Source organism: Panulirus ornatus, chromosome 57 (assembly GCF_036320965.1).
Source record: "Panulirus ornatus isolate Po-2019 chromosome 57, ASM3632096v1, whole genome shotgun sequence".
Lineage (NCBI taxonomy): Eukaryota > Metazoa > Arthropoda > Malacostraca > Decapoda > Palinuridae > Panulirus > Panulirus ornatus.
Genome location: NC_092280.1, coordinates 24,505,255 through 24,533,249, shown reverse-complemented (window position 1 = coordinate 24,533,249; position 27,995 = coordinate 24,505,255). Strand labels below are relative to the sequence as shown.

The following is a 27,995-nucleotide window of genomic DNA, read 5'->3' as shown; positions in this document are numbered from 1 at the left end:
TGTTAGTATAACCATTTTCAGTCAGTACCTTAAGCAATTTTTTGCAGAATGTTGTGTAATATTTAACAGTGCAAGTAATGATCATGATCTGCTTTTGTCTTATGAATGGTTAAAAAGTCTATTACAGTGGTAAAAACAAGAAATATACCTTACTGTACTTTTTCGTCAGCAATGCTTATATTTTAGCAACTAACAATTTATTCGACAGTACTGAGGTTATGTAAAACCGTAAGTGAGCAATGTTATTACAACAAGCTTGTGCTGTTAGCTGCATCAGATATATTTTCAACAGAGGTCAGTAAGAATGCTGGATTTTTAGAAAATTAAAGGTCTTTATTTTTTAAATTAATATATAACTGAGTAAGCTTACATTATCTTACTTTCTAACGTAACAGATCAACACATCATTTGCTTGTACAGGGGACACTCAAGGGCATTATGCCTGTCTAAACAATTGGAATTTAAAGACTTCAACAGGTGTCTGTGTCACATAATTTACATAGTCATTAACTGTAAAAACCATGATAATCTAACTGAATCATTAAATTTGGTCAAGTAAAATGCCAGTTAAAGATTAACAAAATATTCACCACACTACTGACAGTGGAACAGTCACTGACTGGTCATGCTGTGGCATCAAAAAGAAACTGGCCTTTTTCATTCCACAAGGCAAGATTTTTGGAAAGTCATTGGTATTCTAGTTTCTTGAATCTCAAAACTAACTCCGAAAAATCTTTATTGTAAAACACTTTTATCACAAAATATGACTAGTGTTAATCTGTAACCCTTACATGTCATATAATTTTTTGACTGGGGCATGATGAAAGTCATAATAGTAGGACTAACGTTCATGTACTTTGCTTGAACTACACACCATTTATTATTGTATGGCTACTATGTATGGCCCTGGTTTCTGCCTTAAATGGGCAGCATAAGTAGTTATGTTGACTGTGATGCACTTCCTCCTCCACCACTACCACTCCCCTAGGGGATCTGAGTTAACCAGCATCATATCATGGGCATATCAGTATTTTAGTTAATTATTTATATTTTGCTTTGTCGCTGTCTGCCACGTTAATTATGAAAATATTTTCTTTCTGAACTTAGCTGATCCCACCTTGGTGAAACATCAGGATTAGGCAAACAGTGGCCTCAATTGCACAAACCTACTTTCTAGCTGTCATGTTTATTGCACTAAAACTAGAGCCCCGCATCCACAGCCATACCCATCATGCAATTCCATAGTTTACTTTAAATACACCCCTTTCCCAGCATACATCCGAATTCTGTTCTGAGTGACTGGTTAATCTCAAAATGGACGCAAGTCGGATACATGTCAGCATAGCATATAGAGTTCATATACCTGGTTAATCTCAAAATGGACGCAAGTCGGATACATGTCAGCATAGCATATAGAGTTCATATACCTGTACAGCATTATCCTACTCAATTTCTATTGTGATAATCTTTTTTTTTTATTAACCTGCTTTATTATATGATTCTGTAATTTCTTTATACCTTTTACTTAAGATTCTTTAGTTCTTATTTCATTATTTGTATTTCTTTCCAGCGGTATGGATGGATGGTCATAAGTCGGGGATCAGGTGTACCCTGGTTCAGCCCACTGACAGCACGTCACCTCAGTTCATTCTCTCCCATGCACACCTCTTCCTTCCTGAATGTTTGTCCTAAATAAATATACTGACAAAACATGTGGGTGTACACAAAGTTATGTCACTGAAAGTGACAAAATAGAAATAGAGTAGAACACAGACAGCAATGCAAGGTACATCACATACTGAGGCAGGAGGGAATGACAATAAATTCGTTGTTACAAAGGAAAGAAGTAAGCTTTATAAATACTAAATGTAATCCATTTGAAGTTTGATATAGGTACAAAAGTATTTTAAACACAAAGGACAGATACCTACATACCTGACTGAAATGTTAACAGGAATATAAATCTGAGGTATATAAGAGGTAATTCCATAAATCTACAGACTAATTAACACTTCTGATGTTTAAATGGGATTGATTTCAGCATTTAGTTCTTTGAGCTGCTTTTGTAATATTTCATAGTGGGCATATATGAATATTTTTACACACTTTATGTAAAATGTTTACACATCTAAAAAAAACCTACATCACAAAAATAGTTGTAAAGTGTTGGTCACTCTAGAGCATTAAGTAATTTCAATATGCAGGGTGTAGCTTTGGTTGTTTTGGCCTTTCATCCACCAGTTACACAAATACTAATATCCACATCATGCAGCTGAGTCATATTTTTTTTCATTCATACCCAGCTTTCATACCTTCTATTAGAAAGAAGACCGTAAAACAAATAAAGAATTCCCGCTGTGTATTAGAACAGTCTTGAAGAATATATTTTTGGCAAATGTTCTTTCATTGGCTATATGGGTATCATCTTGCACTTACGCTGCAAAAATTTCTTCTACTGAATGGAAAGGGGCTCATCCTGCAACTTTCTAAACCCAGGAGAAGAGCCATAAGTAAAATCAAATGACTTTGGGGAAATAATAATATCCATAGCTTCATCTGTTTCCTCAATAATATCCTCTTTCTGAGCAATATCTTCTGGTAAACCATCAAATTCTCTATAATGGTTGGCTATATAAACTTTGGACCTGAAAAAGAAAAAGAAAATGTCAAAGAAAAATAAATGGATCCCTACATGCCTAACCAAATTTAAGCCTTAATTAAACTCGAGGATAAAACCCTCCAAAATAAATTTCTGAAGATTAATTTAGAACTAGGAGAAAAATATGTATTACTTAACAGATATCCAACTCAGTTATTGCACAGCATAGTGGGTAGATTACAAAAGATACATAGCAATCCTAAATTCCAATAGTTACTCAGATATGTCACTGTAGATGATATCTTACATTCTCACATTTAGTCTTGTGACATCACTACTCTTACATACCTCTGCAGAAGATATGGATCAAATGGAAAGAACATGTCAAGCGTTGTTTGAACTATGCATTTGCTTTCGTCCATAGGTCCTGAAGGGATTCCCAGCCGCTTGTTGTTCTCCATAATAGTATAGCAGTAGGCAAGTTGGAAGCGACGAGCAATGGCTGCAAAGTTGTTTACAATGGGAGGTGCACACACTTGCAGGGGATTCAACTGACTCAAGACAAGTCTCTCTAAGTTGAGGCTCCGTGCTAAGTCCAGCTCTGTGGGGAAAACGTTTTTGATTAATCTGATAACTGCAAATCATATTTAGGGAAGTGAAAGGATATTATATATATATATACCTCGCAAACGCGGGAGACAGCGACAAAGTATAATAAAAAAAAAAAATTATATATATTTTTTCTTTCTTTTAAACTATTCGCCATTTCCCGCGTTAGCGAGGTAGCATTAAGAACAGAGGACTGGACCTTTGAGGGAATACCCTCACCTGGCCCAATTCTCTGTTCCTTCTTTTGGAAAATTAAAAAAAAAAAACGAGAGGGGAGGATTTCCAGCCCCCCGCTCCCTCCCCTTTTAGTCGCCTTCTACGACATGCAGGGAATACGTGGGAAGTATTCTTAATCCCCTATCCCACTTAATCATATTACATGTTAAAAATTCACAAGGCCTCAGCATCCCGTAAACCCTTTGTTTTCAGACAGCACCCACCAAATATTTTCCTTTTACATATTAGCTATAAAAATAGAAATCTTTTCTTTATCCTAAACATGGTTTGATATTGCCTTAAATTTGCAATACCCAACTTACAACACTAAGAATATATAAGTTTCGCATGTCTACACATTAAAGTTAACAGCATTTGGAACAAACTTGCATTTATCTTAAAATTTAATTTGGCTGCAGACAACAAAAAATCTTAGCTTAACATATTTAATTACAAATTGTACTTTTTATTCATGCACACCACACTTCACACCTTCTATGTGGAATCGATGCATAACAGAGGAACAGCTTAGCAAATACCAAATCTACCTTGAGGGACAAAATGTTTAATTAACAACATTTTAAACATTTTGCCTATGCTCACATGAGCTCTTTCACATGTGAAAGATATATATATATATATATATATATATATATATATATATATATATATATATATATATATATATATCTTTTTCTTTCAAACTATTCGCCATTTCCCGAATTAGCGAGGTAGCGTTAAGAACAGAGGACTGGGCCTTTGAGGGAATACCCTCACCTGGCCCAATTCTCTGTTCCTTCTTTTGGAAAATTAAAAAAAACTGAGAGGGGAGGATTTCCAGCCCCCCGCTCCCTCCCCTTTTAGTCGCCTTCTACGACACGCAGGGAATACGTGGGAAGTATTCTTAATCCCCTATCCCAAGGGATATATATATATATATATATATATATATATATATATATATATATATATATATATATATCTTTCTTTCAAACTATTCGCCATTTCCCGCATTAGCGAGGTAGCATTAAGAACAGAGGACTGGGCCTTTGAGAGAATACCCTCACCTGGCCCAATTCTCTGTTCCTTCTTTTGGAAAATTAAAAAAAGACGAGAGGGGAGGATTTCCAGCCCCCCACTCCCTCCCCTTTTAGTCGCCTTCTACGACACGCAGGGAATACGTGGGAAGTATTCTTTCTCCCCTATCCCCAGGGATATATATATATATATATATATATATATATATATATATATATATATATATATATATATATATATCAACATATAAATACACAGACATATATACACATGTACATATTCATACATGCTGCCTTCATCCATACCCACCACACATGAAATGGCACCCCCCTCCCCTGCGTGTGCACTAGGTAGTGCTAGGAAAAGACAACAAAGGCCACATTCGTTCACACTCAATCACTAACTGTCATATGTAATGCACCAAAACCACAGCTCCCTTTCCACATCCAGGCCCCAGATGCTTCACATGCCCTGGTTCAATCCAGTGACAGCACATCGACCCCAGTATACCACATTGTTCCAATTCACTCTATTCCTTGCATGCCTTTCACCCTCCTGTAGGTTCAGGCCCCGATTGCTCAAAATCTTTTTCACTCCATCCTTCCACCTCTAATTTGGTCTCCCACTTCTCGATCCCTCCACCTCTGACACATATATCCTCTTTGTCAATCTTTCCTCACTCATTCTTTCCATGTGACCAAACCCTTTCAACACAACAACATCTGTTCTCTCAACCCCACACTTTTTATTTCCATACATCCTTCTAACTCTTTCATTACTTACTCGATCAAGCAACCTCACACCACATATTGTCATCAAACATTTAATTTCCAACACATCCACCGTCCTTTGTACAACCCTATCTATAACCCATGCTTCACAACCATATAAGATTGTTGGAACCACTATTCCTTCAAACATACCCATTTTTGCTCTCCAAGATAACGTTCTCTCCTTCCATACATTTTTCATCACTCCCAAAACCTTTCCCCACTCCCCACCCTGAGACTCACTTCTGCTTCCATGGTTCTATTTGCTGCTAAGTCCACTCCAAGGTACCTACAGCACTTCACTTCCTCCAATTTTTCTTCATTCAAACTTGCATCCCAATTAATTTGTCCTTCAACCCTACTGAACCTAATAACCTTGCCCTTATTCACATTTACTCTCAACTTTCTCCTTTCACACACTTTTCCAAACTCAGTCACCAACTTATGCAGTTTCTCCCATGAGTCAGCCACCAGAGCTGTATCATCGGAAAACAACAGGCCCTCTCATACCCAAATGACTGCATACCTGCCCCTCTCTCCAATACTTGCATTTACCTCCCTAGCCATCCTGTCCATAAATAAATTAAGCAACCACGGGACATCACACACCCCTGCCACAAACTGACCTACACTGGGAACCAATCACTTTCTTCCTACTTGTCACATGCCTTACATCCTTGGTAAAAACTGTTCACTGCTTCTAGCAGCTTACCTCCCACACCTTATACTCTTTAAGACCTTCCACAAAGCATGTATGAGTGAGACTGAGTTTTTTTTAAGTCCCTAGATTTGTTAATTCTTTTCACGCAACTGCTCCCACCTTAGAGAGGCAGTGTTGGTAACAGATGAACAATGGCCTCATTTGACGGAGGTCTTAGGGTACTGGCAACATAATATTCAGGAGGGTGAAGGGCATGCATGGAACAGAATGAGCAGGACTGATATGGTATACAAGGGTGACATGATCTCAGAGGGATGAACTATTGTATATAAAAGTCACAGTAAACTATGGTGTGGAATATTCATGACCATTCGAAGATGCCAAATCCTACAGATTTTAAGGCTAAATTTTGAACAAGGTGACAAAGAAAAGTAATTAGCACTTCAAAATAATAAGGCAAGAGACAGATGAGGTAGTTAAAATGAGATCTATGGTTTTCAATAACTGTGATAAAACAATACTTACTTTTGCTATTTTCTGTATATTCTCTATACCTAAAGGAAAATACATAAAACACAGTCTGGCAGGCAGAGTAGAAAGGAGAATGAAGCTGTAGGTCTTCGTAGTTTGTTGCTCGCACTCTTTCCTGGAACAGTAAAATAATAAATTAACATACACAGAAATGATCAATGAGAATTAAAGTATGAGAAGCTTGGAGAATGGTATAGCAACAGTACATTTGTAAGTACATGAAACATTTTGTACGTGTCTGAACAATACATAAATCATACAAACAAATGCTTATGACCTGTTTGATAGAAAGGCAATGCAGACACCCATTTAAATGGCAGTAAAACTACTGAATAGAATAGCTGCTTCGTTCTCACACTTATACCAAGAGACCTACAGTCATGATCAGAGATGAACTGAATCATCAAATCAAGAGACATTGTATGCATAACAAGACTCCTCAGAGTGGTAACTCTGTTATTGCATGTAGTGGACCAAACAGGTTTTCAATGAATATTTCATTTCATTTTCTTATAATTTTTTTTAAGGACAACATGTGGTGTGAGATGGTTTTAATGAATAAGTAATGAAAGGGTTTGAGAGATGCAAGGCAATAAAAAGTATTAGATATCAATGAAAAATGAGAGGAAAAATTGGTGTTGTTGGTATGGTATTCTGGTATGATATAATGCTTAAAATGTATTGATGAATAAAGTGAAAAATTGCTTGAAAATATATTGGTGTAAGGTTAACAGTAAATGGAAGAGGTTAAATGTTGGAAATAAATGAATATAAGGGAATTTAACTGCAAAAGTGGTGTTGATGGCAATGTTCATTAAAAAAAGTTTAGCAGGTCATGCTCCTCATATGTGACATATATACAGTATTAGCAAATAGTTATCAATGAATATGAAGATCTATTAAGAGTATGACTAAGTATAAACTGACATGAATTTAAGACATCTTAGTAAAATGAGATGCAAAGTTCAAGAAAAGGAACAGTATTTTGAGAAACATACTTGGTTATCAAGGTAAGAGTTGCACCACATACAGATAATCTCCAGGCAAGAGTGAACATGGCTGAATGGTATAAATTTTCCTCGTGCCAGCAGGCTCCCGATATAAGCCATTGCATTCCGTCTCACATCACGAGAACAATTTGGATCTTCAAACTTCTTAATTCTTAAAAATTCTAAAAAAATAGTTGCTAGGCCAGGTCGCAGTGCAATGAGGTAAAATATTAAAAACTGAACATGTGATGAAAACTGGGTACATAATATGATTTGAGAAAACACTTCTTTTAGTTCTGTAAACAAGAGTTTTAGTGCCTCTATATCATGTTCAATTCCACCACATGCACATCCTATTGATCTCTTATCATCAATACTTAAACGGACTTTTCCCTCTTGACACACTGACTGCCCATCTATTAATTGTTCAGTTAACAATCTAACAGCACTATCTTTGGTAAGTTTTGTTGATCTTCTGGGTTTCTTAATGCCATGACAAACATCATGAACATATTGAAGCATAATGGCCATAAGCACATCCAAGGTATTTCCATCCTTGTGATTCATGATATGAGACACTTCTGTTGTTACGCCAGATGAGTCTTGTGCAGATGTAATTTGCTTTTCCTTGGAATCCTCCACATCCTGAAATATGAATACACCTGTTAATGGTCAAGAACTGCAACAATGTTTAGAAACAAATTTATTCTGCACTCAACAATCAAGACTAGAAACATCCTTCAATTCTAAATTAGTACTTTGACATATACATATAGGTCCATTTGATGGTCTGATACACTCTAAAATATCACAAAAATAGTATATGTATATATCCACTAAAATATCACTCCTTCCACTATTATTTCTGTTTTCATATGTTTCCATTTCTTATTATATCTATATTTTTCCCATTTGTATTTTCTCCCTGCTTATATTCATGGAAACAATTCTCATTTTCTTTTGCTTTCTATTTCCCTAAATCATGCTCAGTGACACTGCTTTTCATTTTTTAGGGTCCTATTTATAAAATCCTTCAAGACAGATGAGTGCGTGATATGGAGGGTTTTTCCAATCATACTGCCCCATCTCTTAACCTTCCCTTCCAGAGTAAAATCAGGGTATGGAACAGTAAGATAGTCAGCTGAGTAACAAGTTAAAACGTCATATGATGAATGTTTACATAAAAGACGGATCACAGCGGAGAATGAGATTTATAGGAAACCCTGACTGTTATGAGTGCTTGAATAGTACTAAGGAAGTATGGATATATAAGAGCAATTACCGGATATCTGTGAGACTTCGAAAGAGCATGGTCACTGTCTCCAAAGGAATTAGGGGAGTTTTTTCCATGTGAATTTAAAAACTCCCATGTGAATTTAAAGATTTCCAACCTTTTCTCACTGCTGTACTTTCATCAACAAATAAATACCTTGACATGATTTTCTTCGTTGCCTTATTTTTCTTTCTTGTAAACATGTCTGCCCCTCAAATCTTTGAAAGGCAGTACCAAAAGCTCAACCTCCTAAGAAAAATTTTCTTGGCTTCTTCAATTCCTCTTTTTATGGTGGTAATACAGCAGGGGAGGATCTCCCAGATGCTGGGGTAATACACACTTTCGCTGGGAAAAGACTTTTGAACTTGTCATTTAGTTCCTTGCATATCTTTACATCATCCTTTATAAATCTTCCCTCTGAATATCTATTTGACTGAGAATGTACTCCAGGTGCATTTTACGAAAAGTGTTGGATCACGTGCTTTGTTCATAATATTCTTTCTTATGCTCTGAATAGTTTCCAAGATTATAACTTTTCTTTGAGTTTAGGATCCTCCTTGATCTTTTTATGTCCTTGTTTACAATGTAAACACAAGCAATATATGATTACTTTTTCCAAATGGTGTATCATATATGATATTCTCAAATCGCATGCACTGTGTAAAGACATGATCTAGTAATGATGTATCAGCCCATCTGATTCAAGCATTTTTTGTGACGTGCTGATACAGGAAATTTTCCCGTATGCACTCTAAAAGCTTGTTTCCATTACTCTCCATTTTGACAAGAACCTACATTCTCCCAATTTACCTCTTTCCAAGTGATATCCTCCATTATGAGAACTTTACCATCTCTGAGGAGTGCATGTCTCACTGTTTCCTGTATAATTCTGACTGCTCCTTCACTGTTATGATTGTATATTAATTCTGATGTACTGTCAAAAGCATCATATTATACTTCTTAGTGTGGTCCCTTTCTACAGCTACAATTTTGCTATTCTCTTTCTCTTTTACAGGTATTAATCTGAACATTGTCCACACAGCATTCAACTGTTCACCACATCCCACAGATGCTATGACTGTTGACAACTTCAAGGACTGAGGGAATGTTTATGATATGCTGAAGCCATGACAACACTGTATTGAAGATTGTTAGCAATCTTGGAGAATATCTGGATAAACTTCTGGAATGTTGGTACTAAGATGGAGAATATTTGAAAGAAACTTATCAATTTTATAAATGTGCTGAAATACTGGATAGTTGCTGTACATAATTTAAAACTGCAGATGATGTGAAAGTATATATTGGACTGTTTGAAAATCCTGGAAGGATGTATGAATCTTGTGGCAATGTAAAAAACAAAAAGGTTTATTTGAATTATTGAAAAATTACCAAAGGTGGATAAAGTACTGCTTGAAAAATATTGGACAACTGCTAAGATATGTAGCAGAAGGTCTTCAGAGTTAGAGTGGTTTTTGAGATGTGTTAGAAGATTTGTATCACAGTCATGGAACTAATGAACGCTGGAAAGTTGGATATCCATCTGTAGTACTACGCCTACCTCATAGGTATATGAAACTAGTTCACCAGGTGTATTTCTAGTGATGAAATGTTAAAGCAGAATTAAGACATGCCAAAAGATTGTTTAAAAATTGCTTGGGAAGAGTTAATTAAGACATGCCAAAAGATTGTTTAAAAATTTCTTGGGAAGAGTTGATGTTCTTTTCTGAAAATATAACAGGATACTGTCGTGAATGATTTGAGCAATGAAACTGGTCATTTAATAAATGAAAGTGTAAGAAAGAGGTGAGGTAACAGTGCAGTATGACTGAGAGCTTACCAGGTTGTGGTGAAATGGTTTGGATATATGAAAAGGATAAGGGAAGAAAGACTAAGATGATCTATTTGTCAGACATGTTGGAAGGAAGGCAGAGAGGGACACCAAGAAAGTGGTGGAAGAATGGAGTGAAGGAAGCTTTGGAGTATCAAGGTTAGAACATTCAAGAGGGTGAAGTGTGTATGGGGCAGTGAACTGGATCAACATGGTACACGAGGGAGGACGACACATTATCACTGGACTGAACCAGGGAATGTGAAGCAGCCAGTGTAAGCTACTGAACTGTCTGTAGACCCTGGCAGTGGATAGTAGGCTCTGGATTTGGTGCATAATACACGACAGCTTGAGTGATGTGTGGAATTGAGGCTACTGTTTATTTGTTGTTGATGCTATCTCACTATGACAGAAGCAACTACATATAATCAAATTTACATATAGATCTTAAATAAAAGATTCACCAGATCATCTAGTTTTCTTAATCTTTTCACTACATGAACCTTACTGAGACATGGACATACAAAGCATGGTAGCACATCCGAAAAGTCCAAAATACTTGGTCTTACCATATCAAATATTTCTTCATCACTGCTTTCATCATCTTCTTCCTCCTCTTCATCTACTACAGCTAATTCAGAGCGAGGTGTATGGACATCAATGGTTACCATGCTGGGAAAAAATGGAATATCAAAAAGCTAATGAGAAATTTTTCTAATCTGAAGAATACTTTTCTGAGCCTACTCAGGATAAGCTGTCCTGTCCAGACCAGAATTTACTATGGACAACAGACTACATGGATTCTCCTGAAACAAACACTAGCCCCATCATAACTGCAATTAACTAATGAATGACAGTTAATGATTACCATACTTTGCAAGCTAAACTCATTATACTACGAAGCATACATACTGATGGCACTTTTTAAACTAAACTCATCATACTACTAAAGCATACAAAATGAAGGCAGAGTCCCTCTGTACATTCTCCCTGCTCAATAAATAAAAGATTTTCTGCATCTTTTTTACACTAGTATATAAGGCATGGGTGAGTGGCAATGTTTGTTTGGCACACCCTACCAAGGCCTAAAACAAAATCTTTTATCCAACTACTGACTTCATCATGCAATTATCCTTTTGGCTTACACATAACATCATATACACATGTACGTATTCATACTCGGTTGCTTTCATCATTCCAGGTGCTACTCCACCCCACAGGAAATAGCATTAACACCCCACTCAGTCTCTAGTTGTCATGTGTAATGCACTGAAACCACAGCTCCCTAACCATATCTAAGCCCCACAGACCTTTCCATGGTTTACCTTAAACATTTTACATGCCCTGGATCAGTCCACTGACAGCAGGTCGATCCCGGTACACCACATTGTTCCAATTCACCTTGCACACCTCTCACCCTCCTGCATGTTCAGGCTCCCCCATTGCTCAAAATCTTTTCCACTTCATCCTTCCACCTCCAACCTGGTCTCCCACTTCTCCTTGTTCCCAACAGCTCTTACACATATAGCCTCTTCGTCAACCTTTCCTCACTCATTCGTTCCATATGTCCAAACCATTTTATCTCACCTTCTGCTCTCTCAACCACACTTTTTATTACCGTACATCTCTCTTACCCTTTCATTAATTACTTGATCAAACCACATTACACCACATACTGTCCTCAAACATTTCATTTCCAACACATCCACCCTCCTCCATATAAACCTATCTAGAGCCCATGCCTTGCAACCATATAATATTACTAGAACTACTATTCCTTCAAACATACCCATTTTTGCTCTCTGAGATAATGTTCGTCCTTTCCACGCATTCTTCATCACCCCCAGAACCTTCGCCCCCTCCCCCACACTATGACTCACTCCACTCCCATGGTTCCATTCACTGCCAAGTCCACTCCCAGATATCTAAAACACTTTACTTCCATTTTTCTCCATTCAAACTTCTATCCCAACTAACTTGTCCCTCAACCCTGATGAACCTAATAATCTTGCTCTTATTCACATTTACTCTCAACTTTCTCCTTTTGTACACTTTTCCAAACTCAGTCACCAACTTCTGCAGTTTCTCGCTCGAATCAGCCAACATGCCTGTATCATCAAAGAACAACAATTGACTCACTTCCCAGGCCCTCTCATCCTAAACAGCCTGCATACTCACCCCTCTCTCCAAAACTCTTGCATTTACCTCCCTAATCACCCCAACCATAAACAAACCAAACAACCATAATAAAAAAATTCTTTATTCTTTTATCAATATTTGCCATTTCCCATGTTAGCAAGGTAGCATTGAGAACAGAGGACTAAGCCTGAAAGGGAAAATCCTCATATGGCCCCCTTCTCTGTTCCTTCTTTTGGAAAAGTAAAAACTGGGGGGGGAGGATCTCCCCCCCCCCCCCCAATTTTAGTCACCTTTTACGACATGCAGGGAATACGTGGGAAATACTTTCTCCCCTATCCCCAGGGATAGGTTTGTGGCAGGGGTGTGTGATGTCTCCATGGTTGTTTAATTTGTTTATGGATGGGGTTGTTAGGGAGGTGAATGCAAGAGTTTTGGAAAGAGGGGCAAGTATGAAGTCTGTTGGGGATGAGAGAGCTTGGGAAGTGAGTCAGTTGTTGTTCGCTGATGAAACAGCGCTGGTGGCTGATTCATGTGAGAAACTGCAGAAGCTGGTGACTGAGTTTGGTAAAGTGTGTGAAAGAAGAAAGTTAAGAGTAAATGTGAATAAGAGCAAGGTTATTAGGTACAGTAGGGTTGAGGGTCAAGTCAATTGGGAGGTGAGTTTGAATGGAGAAAAACTGGAGGAAGTGAAGTGTTTTAGATATCTGGGAGTGGATCTGGCAGCGGATGGAACCATGGAAGCGGAAGTGGATCATAGGGTGGGGGAGGGGGCGAAAATTCTGGGAGCCTTGAAGAATGTGTGGAAGTCAAGAACATTATTTCGGAAAGCAAAAATGGGTATGTTTGAAGGAATAGTGGTTCCAACAATGTTGTATGGTTGCCCAGGCGTGGGCTATGGATAGAGTTGTGCGCAGGAGGATGGATGTGCTGGAAATGAGATGTTTGAGGACAATGTGTGGTGTGAGGTGGTTTGATCGAGTAAGTAACGTAAGGGTAAGAGAGATGTGTGGAAATAAAAAGAGCGTGGTTGAGAGAGCAGAAGAGGGTGTTTTGAAATGGTTTGGGCACATGGAGAGAATGAGTGAGGAAAGATTGACCAAGAGGATATATGTGTCGGAGGTGGAGGGAACGAGGAGAAGAGGGAGACCAAATTGGAGGTGGAAAGATGGAGTGAAAAAGATTTTGTGTTATCGGGGCCTGAACATGCAGGAGGGTGAGAGGAGGGCAAGGAATAGAGTGAATTGGGGCGATGTGGTATACCGGGGTTGACGTGCTGTCAGTGGATTGAATCAGGGCATGTGAAGCGTCTGGGGTAAACCATGGAAAGCTGTGTAGGTATGTATATCTGCGTGTGTGGGCGTATGTATATACATGTGTATGGGGGTGGGTTGGGCCATTTCTTTCGTCTGTTTCCTTGCGCTACCTCGCAAACGCGGGAGACCGGCAAAAAAAAAAAAAAAAAAAAAAAAAAAAATAATAATAATAATAATATTTATCTATATTTATTTTGCTTTGTCGCTGTCTCCCGCGTTTGCGAGGTAGCGCAAGGAAACAGACGAAAGAAATGGCCCAACCCATCCCCATACACATGTATATACATACACGTCCACACACGCAAATATACATACCTATACATCTCAATGTACACATATATATACATACACAGACACATACATGCATACAATTCACACTGTCTGCCTTTATTCATTCCCATCGCCACCTCGCCACACATGTAATACCATCCCCCTCCCCCCCTCATGTGTGCGTTCGTTCACACTCAGTCTCTAGCTGTCATGCAATAATACCCGAAACCACAGCTCCCTTTCCACATCCAGGCCCCACACAACTTTCCATGGTTTACCCCAGATGCTTCACATGCCCTGATTCAATCCACTGACAGCACGTCAACCCCGTATACCACATCGATCCAATTCACTCTATTCCTTGCCCGCCTTTCACCCTCCTGCATGTTCAGGCCCCGATCACTCAAAATCTTTTTCACTCCATCTTTCCACCTCCAATTTGGTCTCCCACTTCTCCTCGTTCCCTCCACCTCCGACACATACATCCTCTTGGTCAATCTTTCCTCACTCATTCTCTCCATGTGCTCAAACCATTTCAAAACACCCTCTTCTGCTCTCTCAACCACACTCTTTTTATTTCCACACATCTCTCTTACCCTTACATTACTTACTCGATCAAACAACCTCACACCACACATTGTCCTCAAACATCTCATTTCCAGCACATCCACCCTCCTGCGCACAACTCTATCCATAGCCCATGCATCGCAACCATACAACATTGTTGGAACCACTATTCCTTCAAACATACTCATTCTTGCTTTCCGAGATAATGTTCTCAACTTCCACACATTCTTCAAGGCTCCCAGGATTTTCGCCCCCTCCCCCACCCTATGATTCACTTCCGCTTCCATGGTTACTATTATTATCATCATTATTATTATTATTATATTTTTATTATACTTTGTCGCTGTCTCCCGCGTTTGCAAGGTAGCGCAAGGAAACAGACGAAAGAAATGGCCCAACCCCCCCCATACACATGTATATACATACGTCCACACACGCAAATATACATACCTACACAGCTTTCCATGGTTTACCCCAGACGCTTCACATGCCTTGATTCAATCCACTGACAGCATGTCACTATTATTATTATTATTATTATTATTATTATTATTATTATTATTGTTATTATTATTATTATTATTATTATTATTATTATTTCGCCCCCTCCCCCACCCTATGATTCACTTCCGCTTCCATGGTTCCCTCCGCTGCCAAATCCACTCCCAGATACCTAAAACACTTCACTTCCTCCAGCTTTTCTCTATTCAAACTTACCTCCCAACTGACTTGTCCCTTAACCCTACTGTACCTAATAACCTTGCTCTTATTCACATTTACTCACAGCTTTCTTCTTTCACACACTTTACCAAACTCAGTCACCAGCTTCTGCAGTTTCTCACATGAATCAGCCACCAGTGCTGTATCATCAGCGAACAACTGACTCACTTCCCAAGCTCTCTCATCCACAACAGACTGCATACTTGCCCCTCTTTCCAAAACTCTTGCATTCACCTCCCTAACAACCCCATCCATTAACAAATTAAACAATCATGGAGACATCACACACCCCTGCCGCAAACCAACATTCACTGAGAACCAATCACTTTCCTCTCTTCCTACACGTATACATGCCTTACATCCTCGATAAAAACTTTTCACTGCTTCTAACAACTTGCCTCCCACACCATATACTCTTAATACCTTCCACAGAGCATCTCTATCAACTCTATCATATGCCTTCTCCAGATCCATAAATGCTACATACAAATCCATTTGCTTTTCTAAGTATTTCTCACATACATTCTTCAAAGCAAACACCTGATCCACACATCCCCTACCACTTCTGAAACCACACTGCTCTTCCCCAATCTGATGCTCTGTACATGCCTTCACCCTCTCAATCAATACCCTCTCATATAATTTCCCAGGAATACTCAACAAACTTATGCCTCTGAAATTTGAGCACTCACTTTTATCCCCTTTGCCTTTGCACAATGGCACTATGCAAGCATTCTGCCAATCCTCAGGCACCTCATCATGAGTCATACATACATTAAATAACCTCACCAACCAGTCAACAATACAGTTGCTCCCTTTTTTAATAAATTCCACTGCAATACCATCCAAGCTCGCTGCCTTGCCGGCTTTCATCTTCCGCAAAGCTTTTACTACCTCTTCTCTGTTTACCTAATCATTCTCCCTAACCCTTTCATTTTGCATACCACCTCAACCAAAACACCCTATATCTGCCACTCTATCATCAAACATTCAACAAACCTTCAAAATACTCACCCCATCTCCTTCTCACATCACCACTACTTGCTATCACCTCCCCATTAGCACCCTTCCCTGAAGTTCCCATTTACTCCCTTGTCTTATGCACTTTATTTACCCACTTTCAAAACATCTTTTTATTCTCCCTAAAATTTAATGATACTCTCTCACCCCAACTCTCATTTGCCCTCTTTTTTGCCTCTTGCACCTTTCTCTTGACCTCCTGTCTCTTTCTATTATACATCTCCCAGTCATTTGTATTATTTCCATGCAAAAATCGTCCAAATGCCTCTCTCTTCTCTTTCACTAACAATCTTACTTCTTCATCCCACCACTCACTACCCTTTCTAATCTGCCCACCTCCCACACTTCTCATGCTACAAGCATCCCTTGTGCAAGCTATCACTGCTTCCCTATATACATACCATTCCTCCCCCACTCCCCTTACGTCCTTTATTCTCACCTTTTTCCATTCTGTACTCAGTCTCTCCTGGTACTTCCTCACACAAGTCTCCTTCCCAAGCTCACTTACTCTCACCACTCCCTTCACCCCAACATTCTCTCTTCTTTTCTGAAAACCTCTACAAATCTTCACCTTCGCCTCCACAAGAAAATGATCAGACATCCCTCCAGTTGCACCTCTCAGCACATTTACATCCAAAAGTCTCTTTCGCGCACCTATCAATTAACACGTAATCCAATAACGCTCTCTGGCTATCTCTCCTACTTACACACGTATACTTATGTATATCTCTCTTTTTATTTTAAACCAGGTATTCCCAATCACGAGTCCTTTTTCAGCACATAAATCTACAAGCTCTTCACCATTTCCATTCACAACTTCTGTCACCTAAGCTTCTTAAAATCTCATTTTCTTCCAATTCTTTTTCTCTTGCAAGACTCTACACACAACTTCACCTTATCCATCAGCATCTTTGATTATCATCACTCCATATTTCTCAAACAAGTAATTCTATTTCTTGTTTTCATAGATGTCAATGCTGCTTTGCCCAGTTGTGAGAAATCCTCCAATCCGTAGCAATTCTATAGTTGCTTTTTCTAAATATTCTCTGAATAAACTTGGAAATAGAGACTGAAAAATACAAAACCCAACTCAACAGACATTAACTTATTATTTTTTTTATCTATTATACTTTGTCGCTGTCTCCCGCTTCTGCGAGGTAGCGCAAGGAAACAGACGAAAGAAATGGCCCAACCCCCCCCATACACATGTATATACATACGTCCACACACGCAAATATACATACCTACACAGCTTTCCATGGTTTACCCCAGACGCTTCACATGCCCTGATTCAATCCACTGACAGCACGTCAACCCCGGTATACCACATCGCTCCAATTCACTCTATTCCTTGCCCTCCTTTCACCCTCCTGCATGTTCAGGCCCCGATCACACAAAATCTTTTTCACTCCATCTTTCCACCTCCAATTTGGTCTCCCTCTTCTCCTTGTTCCCTCCACCTCCGACACATATATCCTCTTGGTCAATCTTTCCTCACTCATTCTCTCCATGTGCCCAAACCACTTCAAAACACCCTCTTCTGCTCTCTCAACCACGCTCTTTTTATTTCCACATATCTCTCTTACCCTTACGTTACTCACTCGATCAAACCACCTCACACCACACATTGTCCTCAAACATCTCATTTTTTTCCAGCACATCCATCCTCCTGCGCACAACTCTATCCATAGCCCACGCCTCGCAACCATACAACATTGTTGGAACCACTATTCCTTCAAACATACCCATTTTTGCTTTCCGAGATAATGTTCTCGACTTCCACACATTCTTCAAGGCCCCCAGAATTTTCGCCCCCTCCCCCACCCTATGATCCACTTCCGCTTCCATGGTTCCATCCGCTGCCAAATCCACTCCCAGATATCTAAAACACTTCACTTCCTCCAGTTTTTCTCCATTCAAACTCACCTCCCAATTGACTTGACCCTCAACCCTACTGTACCTAATAACCTTGCTCTTATTCACATTTACTCTTAACTTTCTTCTTCCACACACTTTACCAAACTCAGTCACCAGCTTCTGCAGTTTCTCACATGAATCAGCCACCAGCGCTGTATCATCAGCGAACAACAACTGACTCACTTCCAAGCTCTCTCATCCCCAACAGACTTCATACTTGCCCCTCTTTCCAAAACTCTTGCATTTACCTCCCTAACAACCCCATCCATAAACAATTTAAACAACCATGGAGACATCACACACCCCTGCCGCAAACCTACATTCACTGAGAACCAATCACTTTCCTCTCTTCCTACACGTACACATGCCTTACATCCTCGATAAAAACTTTTCACTGCTTCTAACAACTTTCCTCCCACACCATATATTCTTAATACCTTCCACAGAGCATCTCTATCAACTCTATCATATGCCTTCTCCAGATCCATAAATGCTACATACAAATCCATTTGCTTTTCTAAGTATTTCTCACATACATTCTTCAAAGCAAACACCTGATCCACACATCCTCTACCACTTCTGAAACCACACTGCTCTTCCCCAATCTGATGCTCTGTACATGCCTTCACCCTCTCAATCAATACCCTCCCATATAATTTACCAGGAATACTCAACAAACTTATACCTCTGTAATTTGAGCACTCACTCTTATCCCCTTTGCCTTTGTACAATGGCACTATGCACGCATTCCGCCAATCCTCAGGCACCTCACCATGAGTCATACATACATTAAATAACCTTACCAACCAGTCAGCAATACAGTCATCCCCTTTTTTAATAAATTCCACTGCAATACCATCCAAACCTGCTGCCTTGCCGGCTTTCATCTTCCGCAAAGCTTTCACTACCTCTTCTCTGTTTACCAAATCATTTTCCCTAACCCTCTCACTTTGCACACCACCTCGACCAAAACAATTACCTTATTTGGAATATATCACATTATACATGACAGCTAGCGAGTGGACGGGTGCAAGTAAATGCTTTTTTTTTCTGATCCTTAAAAAGGATCATTTTTCACTTAACTGCCGTCAGCATAACACTGACACTGTGCCAAACTAGACATCAAAATTTGAGATCAGCAACAGATAGAAAATGGTGCTAAAGTGAAGCCTTGGCCATGGAATCTGTGACTAATGGTGAACTTTATCATCTTTGAGGTAATGACATAGCTCTTTAATTATCTAACTGATTGACTCCAACACCCTTTTATGTGGCCTCTGTGTCTTCAAGGCTGCTCAACAATCTACAGCACGGAAATGATGGACTCCTTTGGAGTAAGAAGTTCCTAGATGATATTGCATGCCTTTCATCAAGTGATGATACAACCTCAAAGATTCTTCACTGGAAGCATAACCTTATGCAAGTAGAGTCTAGTAATGGTGGTATAAACAAACTTTTACATTAATTCTTTCATGATTATTCCAACCTCTGATTTTTCAACCAACAAGAAATCATCAAAAAGAGTAGGTCAACCAGTTGTATAGTATTCTTAAAAATGGAAAGAAACTGAAGAACCAGTTATATGGTATTCTTAAAAGTGATAAGAAACTGAAGAAGCACGAATATCTGATAAATGTAGTAAGTACTTACTTAGTGATGATAATCTCAAGAAGAGGCCTTCTCAAATGAGGAAGAAGACTGGCTAAGTGCAACAAGTTATAAGTGTAAACTGCTTGCTGATGTACATGTCGTTTAAAATAAGGCATACACTTCCTTGCTATCACCAGCAAGTTATCTTGGCTCCTGAAAAAATTGGAAAAATGAATTAATGAAAAGAATCATGACAAATATAGAGAAGACAGATGAAAGAATTTCATACAAAAACAATCCTATTCATTACTCACTTAGGTAATACAGTCAAAACTATTGTCTTTCACTTGCCTTATAAGACTGAAACTTCAGTTTTTACATGGGAACAAAAATTAGTTTGACATACAGAAACTAAGAATGTATAAGCAGTATTTCAATCATGTAAGCTACTGGAGGCAGTGTGGTTTCTAGTGTAAGAAATAATGTGTCAGAACAAGGAGGAAAGGCCAACTGGCTAAGAGTTGAGGTTGGAATGAAACAGGAGGACTGTTTAGTGTCTTCATGAAAGAAACTGGCAGGAAAGAGAGGTGAGAGTAAGACTGCTAAAATAAAAAGGTGGAAGAGAATGGAAACACTGTCATTGCATGAGGATAAAACTATCCACTAGGGGTGTGGGTGACCAGAATGTTTACAGCATATGATGTAAAACTCTGAAGGTGTGTAAAAATAAGGCTGAAAGTGAATGCTAACAACAGCAAAGTCATGGTGTTCAAGAAATGAATGGAAGGTGATTAGTTAGGAATAGTTATCTATGAAGTTAAATACCAAGACATCAGCAGGTGAGAAGATTTAAGCAAAGTAATAGAAACCAGAGAAAAGTTATGAGAGGAAGGTATATTAATGTGCAAGTGTGGAAGAAAATGTCAGAATGCATACTTCTTTCTGAACTGATCTACAAGACACATAAGATTATACAATAACAAAATGACATATGACATTTAAGATACGGAGATGGAGTTCCTAAACCGATCTAATGAAAACATGTGATTATGTAGAAACAGACTGATTTGTGGAGCTCTAGAGGTGGAGATGAATTTCATATGAATGATGTGGAACAGTGATAACAGACATCTAGCATCTTAAAAAATATCTACAAGATTTTCCAACGCTACTGCTATCACATATACAGTTATTCACTTTGTATGAAATTAATTAAATTTTGCATGAAAATCATCAAAGAATAGTACATATATTTTTCTCCACAGATATGGCAATGCAACACTGTCATACTGCTTTATCAAAAATTATAATCAAACTAACACAAAAAAGGGGCAAATTACATATTCACTATGTGGAAACATATGATGGGTTGCAGTGGAGTATATTAACATCCATATTTACATTCCAACACCTCATGTAGCATTTCTGAGAGGAATCATTATTTGTACCATCCTCAGTTCATGGAAAAATATATACATATACACATATAAATTCCACAGCAATACCATCCAAACCCGCCACCTTGCTGGCTTTAATCTTCCACAAAGCTTACACTAACTCTTCTGTTTATCAAATCATTCTCCCTGATCCTCTCACTTCGCACACCACCTTGACCAAAACACACTATATCTGCCACTTTATCATCAAACACATTCAACAAACCTCCAAAATACTCATTCCATCTCCCTCTCACTTCACCACTACTTGTTATGACCTCCCCATTTGCCCCCTTCACTGGTGTACCCATTTGTTCTCTTGTCTTACACACTTTATTTACCTCCTTCCAAAACATCTTTTTTTTCTCCCTAAAATTTAATGATACTCTCTCACACCAACTCTCATTTGCCCTCTTTTTCACCTCTTGCATCTTTCTCTTGACCTCTTGCCTCTTTCTTTTATATATCTCCCAGTCATTAGCACTATTTCTCTGCAAAAATTGTCCAAATGCCTCTCTTCTCTTTCACTAACAATCTTACTTCTTCATCCCACCACTCACTACCCTTTCTAATCTGCCCACCCCCCACCTTTCTCATGCCACAGGCATCTTTTGTGCAAGACATCAATGCTTCCCTAAACACATCCCATTCCTTCCCCACTCCCCTTGTGTCATTTGCTCTCACCTTCTTCCATTCTGCACTCAATCTCTCCTGGTACTTCCTCACACAAGTCTCCTTTCACTCTATCCTTCCACCTCCAATTTGGTCTCCTGCTTCTTGTTCCCTCCATCTCTGACACATATATCCTTTTTGCCAACCTTTCCTTACTCAATCCCTCCATATGTGCAAACCATTTCAACACAACCTCTTCTGCTTTCTCAACCACAGTAATTTTATTACCACACATCTTTCTTACCCTTTTATTATACATATACCACCTTCTAAAAAGGGTTTAGTCAGTATGCACTGCCAACATAACCCTGAGAAACAGACCCAACTTTTTCCTCTACCACATGACACTTATCCCATAAAATCAACTAGACTATGACTATGGTACAGGATATAATGCAAAGACATATTATGAAACTTACATGGGTACATGATTATGGATGGAAACAATTGACAGTAAGGCCCTTTGGCAGAAAGAATCCTCCTCCTCAGTCAACAGCCCTGCGTCTTTCACAAGGTTCCCATCATCCTCGTCAACATCTGATTAGGATGTAATAAAGAGTACAGATTTTAGTACATGTTTATTACTACATAAGCATTTTGCAGCTACATAATCCCCTCTCTCCACTCTCTCTGTCCCTCTGTCTATATCTTTTTCCAGACATTTCCTTTTCTTTGCCTTATCCTAACTTCTTCCATTCCTGTCTCATGTTTACCTTTCTAAATCAATTTTCATCATCTTCCCTCTATCTACGTGCCTTAATTTCATTTCCCTCACGGGTCCTATCACTTTTACAATTCTCTTTGTGTAAATCTATGTGTGCTGTGTACTAGTCCTGATTCAGAGGGAAATCTTGTCAAAGGTATTTAAAGGAACTCTCTCTCTCTCTCTCTCTCTCTCTCTCTCTCTCTCTCTCTCTCTCTCTCTCTCTCTCTCTCCCTGCCATTTTTGTAAAATCTCTATGTTTATACTCAGAGGCATTCTTGCCGAAAAAATTGAAAACAAAAATGAAAACAAGGAACCAAACACAATGTGGAAACAACCATAACAGAAGATAAAGAATAGCTGATACTGAAAGAAGTCATACATAAGACAAAAGACATCATAGCAAAGATTAAAACAAACTAAGAATAGCAGACAATGTAGCAAATTACACCAAAGATCATAACCTTCAGAAAATATATGAACAGAACTGTAAATCAAAACCAATTTCTAATGAAAAAGGAATTTACACATAAGAAACTATGCAGCCTCAAGAACATAATATACAAATGACAAACAGTCATATAAAACAGAGATAAAAACCCGGGAAGCATTAGATATGAATGCACAAAAATTAATAACTTGGAACTCCAAAGGAAAAATCAACTACTTTAGTAAATATACTAAAAATGATATAATCATTCTCAATATGTCAGAAATATGGCTCACTAATAAAAATCAAAATGAAGCAGAGAGAGTTATAAAACATTTAGACTGGAGAGAGACAATATTATGCAAGGTTGTGTGGTATTTCATGCACACAGTACATTTGAAGAGGGAGCAATGAGGCTGGACATCCTCCCCTCTTGTAATATTTTCATGAATGAAAGAAAAAGGAAAATAAAGAAGTGCTTTTCAAGAATAATAATTACTGAAGTCATAAGAAGTGTGAACAGTAGTGAAGGTACCTACCATGAATACATTAAACAAATCACCTGTGGAGAACTCATTGGAATGCAAACAAAAGTAGAAGTTGCTGAAAAGTTTAGTAGACCTGGACCAAGAATTATACGGTCTGGGGTTATCAATTTTCTTTTTATGAAATGGGAAGAAAGAGGAGTAGATTATGGATGGAGATATAAAGTACTAAGTAATGGATCATCAGATCAAAGGGAGCAACTGAAACACTAAGTAATTATATGTGACACAACCTAGAAATAGTATGCCATAAACCAGCAAGAGACAATAACACTGTATCTATCTATCATAATTAAATTCACTCCAAGTTCTCATAAGGTAGACCAGCCTCTGATATCAGTCATGCATATCCTCAACCAATTCCTGGTAGTTGAAAAGAAAAATGTCAAATTTCCAAACTTTTTACCTTCACTTTGCACCACAAATTAATCCATCAAGTAAGACCATCATCTTCATACACATTATAACTTATGGCTTGAATATTCATGCAATAACAAACAAGGCCTACCTGGTACTAAGAATGTAAACAACTGCTTCAGGACGGGGTAGGCATAATAATTGTGAGCTGTGACTAAAGTGATGATGAAGTTATCAGCAGCTGCTGCAAGTTCTCCAGACTTATACCATGGTATTTTCTGTCAAGATAAAAAGTCATTATGCTCATCAAAATTTATCAACATCATAACCTAAAGTATAGAAAAAAAGAATAGAAAGTGGGTTAAAATGGGAAAACTAAGGGTTAAAATGGCATAAGCCTCTTCTGGCTGATAATGCAGAAGAATGGAGATTAAAAAGAAAGGAATTTTCCTTTCACAGCTTTAAAACATGTCAACCTCTCTGATACATAATCAATGTAACCTTATTTCGTAGGATTTTTCTATAATCTCCACTGTGAGCAGCTTTATTGGCCTCAGATTCTCTGACGTAGGCAGCCTTAATGACCTTAAGTGGCTAAACATCCAAAAACATGATTTGTGGTACATATGAAAATAATTTCAACCTTTCTCTAACACTTTAAAATTTATATAAACACATGACAAAATGAATATCTAAATGCCCTATGTTTAAATCTGTCACCAGATCTTGATTACTTGGGTGCTGTACTCACTACTGCAAACTAAATTTTTACCAATGTTTTTTCCTACATTCATATCAGTGACAACTGTTGCTTACATAAAAGGGCCCAGGAGTTTCAACAGTCCTCCAAACACATCCACATCAGCTCCTGTGATGGATGAAAAACAGACTTGCCTCGTGCCTCTCCTGAGGCACCAAGATGTAAGATGACACTCACGTTTATTTACCCCAAAATGAGTCGGATGCCACTCCAACATTTCCACCTTCTGTGTAATCACATTTTACTACCTTCATCTAATGTACAGTATGCTTTGGGATTGAAAATATGTATTCTCTACAAGTACTGTACAGTAAATATCTGAAGTTACAAGTTATCCAAAACTTCTATAAACTTGAGTATGGGAAAATAACTTCACAACTCACTAATATAATCTATTCAATTTGCTATCAGATCCCCTTAGCAACATCAAGTCTATGCTCATAATCTGGCTAATTTCACAACCTGACAACTTCTCACCCCCAAGATTACTAGAAATGAGACATCAAAGTGCATACGAATGAAAAACTTACCAAGAACTCCATGATTAGTTTGTCTGTTCTTCTATCCAACAATGAAACACATTCAGTCATCTGAGAGAGCCAGTATATAAGTTCAGACTGCGACCCAGACGTTGACAAAACTTTTAAAACATTGTTAATATGTGAAAGGTCATTCGTTTCAATATATTTCAGAATTAATGAGCGTACATTTTCATTTGTGTTGAAAAGTACTCGTTTATGAAAGGTTGGGGACATCAAAAGAGATGTTTTCTTCAGTATTGGTGTTAACGGCATGATTGGTTGATCTGAAGTTACCTGCAAGAAAGACATATAATACCATTTTAATGAAATCACAAAACATGTTCATACAACTCCATTTAACTTGATGGATAAGTCCTCAATAAAATATCTAAAACGGTTGAGAAAACTTTCAAATCAAGCTGACAAAGATTTAGTGAACACTGATCAACTAGAAATTTTGCAATATGAAGAATGGGCAACATTTTTACAAACCTTCACTTGCTCGTGTAAAACCTGTCTCACGTTTCAGGAACACAAATTTGGAAAGACTTGCTAGACCTGATCAAATCACTTTACGTCAAAATGCAATTTACAAAAATATGGAGACTTCTTCCAATACTGTGGAAGTGAAAGCTTACACTAATCGGTAAGCCTAAAAAGAACACAGCGACTCAAAAGGTCACTCCTATCTAGAGCAGTTCCAAAGTACCGAAACTGGACAAGGGTATGACAAGTGTTCTAAAACATAAAAGAGCTACTGGCATACGTTTTAGAGAAACAAAATATGTGCAAAAAGTGTAAAGCTACAATTTATACTAAGCTCTACTCAGAGAATTATGTTGATTACAGAGTACACCGTAACCCTTTCCCACATGACCCAACATTTTCCATAAGCTTCATAGCCCTCCCCACTATCGACTTATCATATAATAATTGCTCATTCACTTTGTTAAAAAAAAAAATCACTTGTAATATACAATCAATGGCCATGTGAAGTTATTCTTCAAAAAATCTAATAATAAAATGGCACACCAAAAGGATGTAACTATCGTTCTAAGTTACATAAGACTTCTTGGTCGTAAAACCTTACTCTAAACACTTTAAATCATGGTAGGTAGATGTTCGTCCACCTAAAGCAGCAGCTTTTCTTCTTGAACTTCATTATTAATACACTCCAGCCACGACAAACTCTGAACATAAACGAAAGGAGTTGTAAATCAACTCGGTCTGGAACCTCACCATATTAATCACTCGTTACTGTACCTTTAACACTTTATACATACTTGACGATATACATATGATAAAACGATATACATATGATACAAAAAATATATCTGAAAGTCAAAAGTAATCTTAAATAATCTAAATTTCCCTTTAAGGTCAAATTACGCCAGTCTCAGGTATGCACACTCCACTGGCGTACAGGTGAATTAACCTCAACTAAAGGACCAAAAAGGGTTACATTACCTCTTATGGCGTCTAGAATAAATATAAACGGAGGAACAGATCCAGTCTTTCCAATAAATGATAACTCTGATAAAATATTTACAGCTGTTTAACTGTTCCAGCAGAACAGACACAAACACAACGTGTTACAATGAACGCTTACACTTCGGCCATATTGGCCAAAGCATCAAAGAAAATGTATTTCTCTGAGGGAGTAACACTTGCAAATATCTCTCATTTATACCTCCTTTCTCGAACGTGGAGTTCTGTCTGAAGACATGAGGCTTGATTATTCAAAAAGAACCTGTCTCTGTTTATGATCTTCAAGCTTGAAAGCTTACTGTCCTTAAAGACTCGGGGTTTTAAGCTTCAGCCGTGCTAAAGTTTTTCTGGAGATTTCTATCCTGTCATGTTTGTAGTTCAGTGACCTTGAATCCGGATCAACCAAAAGACTTTGGATTAATAATCTGACAGATAAAAAGACTTCAAACCCTAAATATCCAGGCTTAAACCTTAGCCCTTCCTAAAAGACTTTAGGCCCTGCTTAAAGACATATGCCCAAATCCAGCTACATAGATCTGAGGTTTGAAGTGTGGTTCTTCCAAAGAGACCTGTCCTTTACAGTCCAAGATATTTTTAGGATTCAGAGAGAGAGAGAGAGAGAGAGAGAGAGAGAGAGAGAGAGAGAGAGAGAGAGAGAGAGAGAGAGAGATTGGCTTTTCTTCCATGAACGTTTGAGTTTTGATTATAGTAGCTTAGGTTCGTGAAGAATATCTCAATCTCATCATTCGTCCTTTTCTTTGCCACTATGTGCAGTGCCAGAGAGTTTATATAGCAAACGGCATAGCCCAAGAAAAAAAGGTACAGTAAACATAGCCATTCTCATATGAAGGGAATGAAAACAAAAGAGGAAAAATGTTGCCATCATGACGGTCAATAGGTCTCCACACAGTGTCCATTAGAATCAATAGCCAGCTGGAACTCATGCAGACACTTCATCTATCTATTTACCCGCATGTCTAACAAAAATCATTATCATAAATCCATTGATCCATGCCCCTATCGGCCCATC

The 27,995-nt window shown here is 38.2% G+C and overlaps 1 protein-coding gene across 2 annotated transcripts; it reads right to left on the bottom strand.

The window, feature by feature from the left end:
* Positions 1-312: 312 nt before the first annotated feature.
* Positions 313-27,319, bottom strand: Tif-IA (RNA polymerase I-specific transcription initiation factor RRN3 homolog Tif-IA). 2 transcript variants are annotated; one of them, XM_071694756.1, is made up of 10 exons: positions 27,168-27,319; positions 25,487-25,771; positions 24,348-24,474; positions 22,581-22,698; positions 20,114-20,266; positions 11,087-11,189; positions 7,423-8,058; positions 6,419-6,539; positions 2,948-3,200; positions 313-2,645 (listed from the first exon to the last, which is right to left on the bottom strand). In XM_071694756.1, exons 1-10 carry the CDS (start codon positions 27,201-27,203, stop codon positions 2,453-2,455), a joined length of 2,025 nt encoding a protein of 674 aa, XP_071550857.1. In that variant the 5' UTR covers positions 27,204-27,319; the 3' UTR covers positions 313-2,452. The 2 variants fall into 2 exon arrangements, with proteins under 2 accessions (XP_071550857.1, XP_071550858.1); XM_071694757.1 differs by lacking the exon at positions 27,168-27,319 and adding an exon at positions 26,945-27,099.
* Between the last annotated feature and the right edge of the window lie 676 nt (positions 27,320-27,995).

Bases quoted from the DNA above. Each gene is read 5' to 3' on its own strand.
- Tif-IA (XM_071694756.1), bottom strand. From the start codon at position 27,203: ATGTCTTCAGACAGAACTCCACGTTCGAGAAAGGAG. The intron at 6,540-7,422 runs GTATGTTTCTCA...TTACTGTTCCAG, and splicing joins ACTCTTACCTTGATAACCAA to GAAAGAGTGCGAGCAACAAA. The intron at 2,646-2,947 runs GTATGTAAGAGT...TTTCTTTTTCAG, and splicing joins GATCCATATCTTCTGCAGAG to GTCCAAAGTTTATATAGCCA.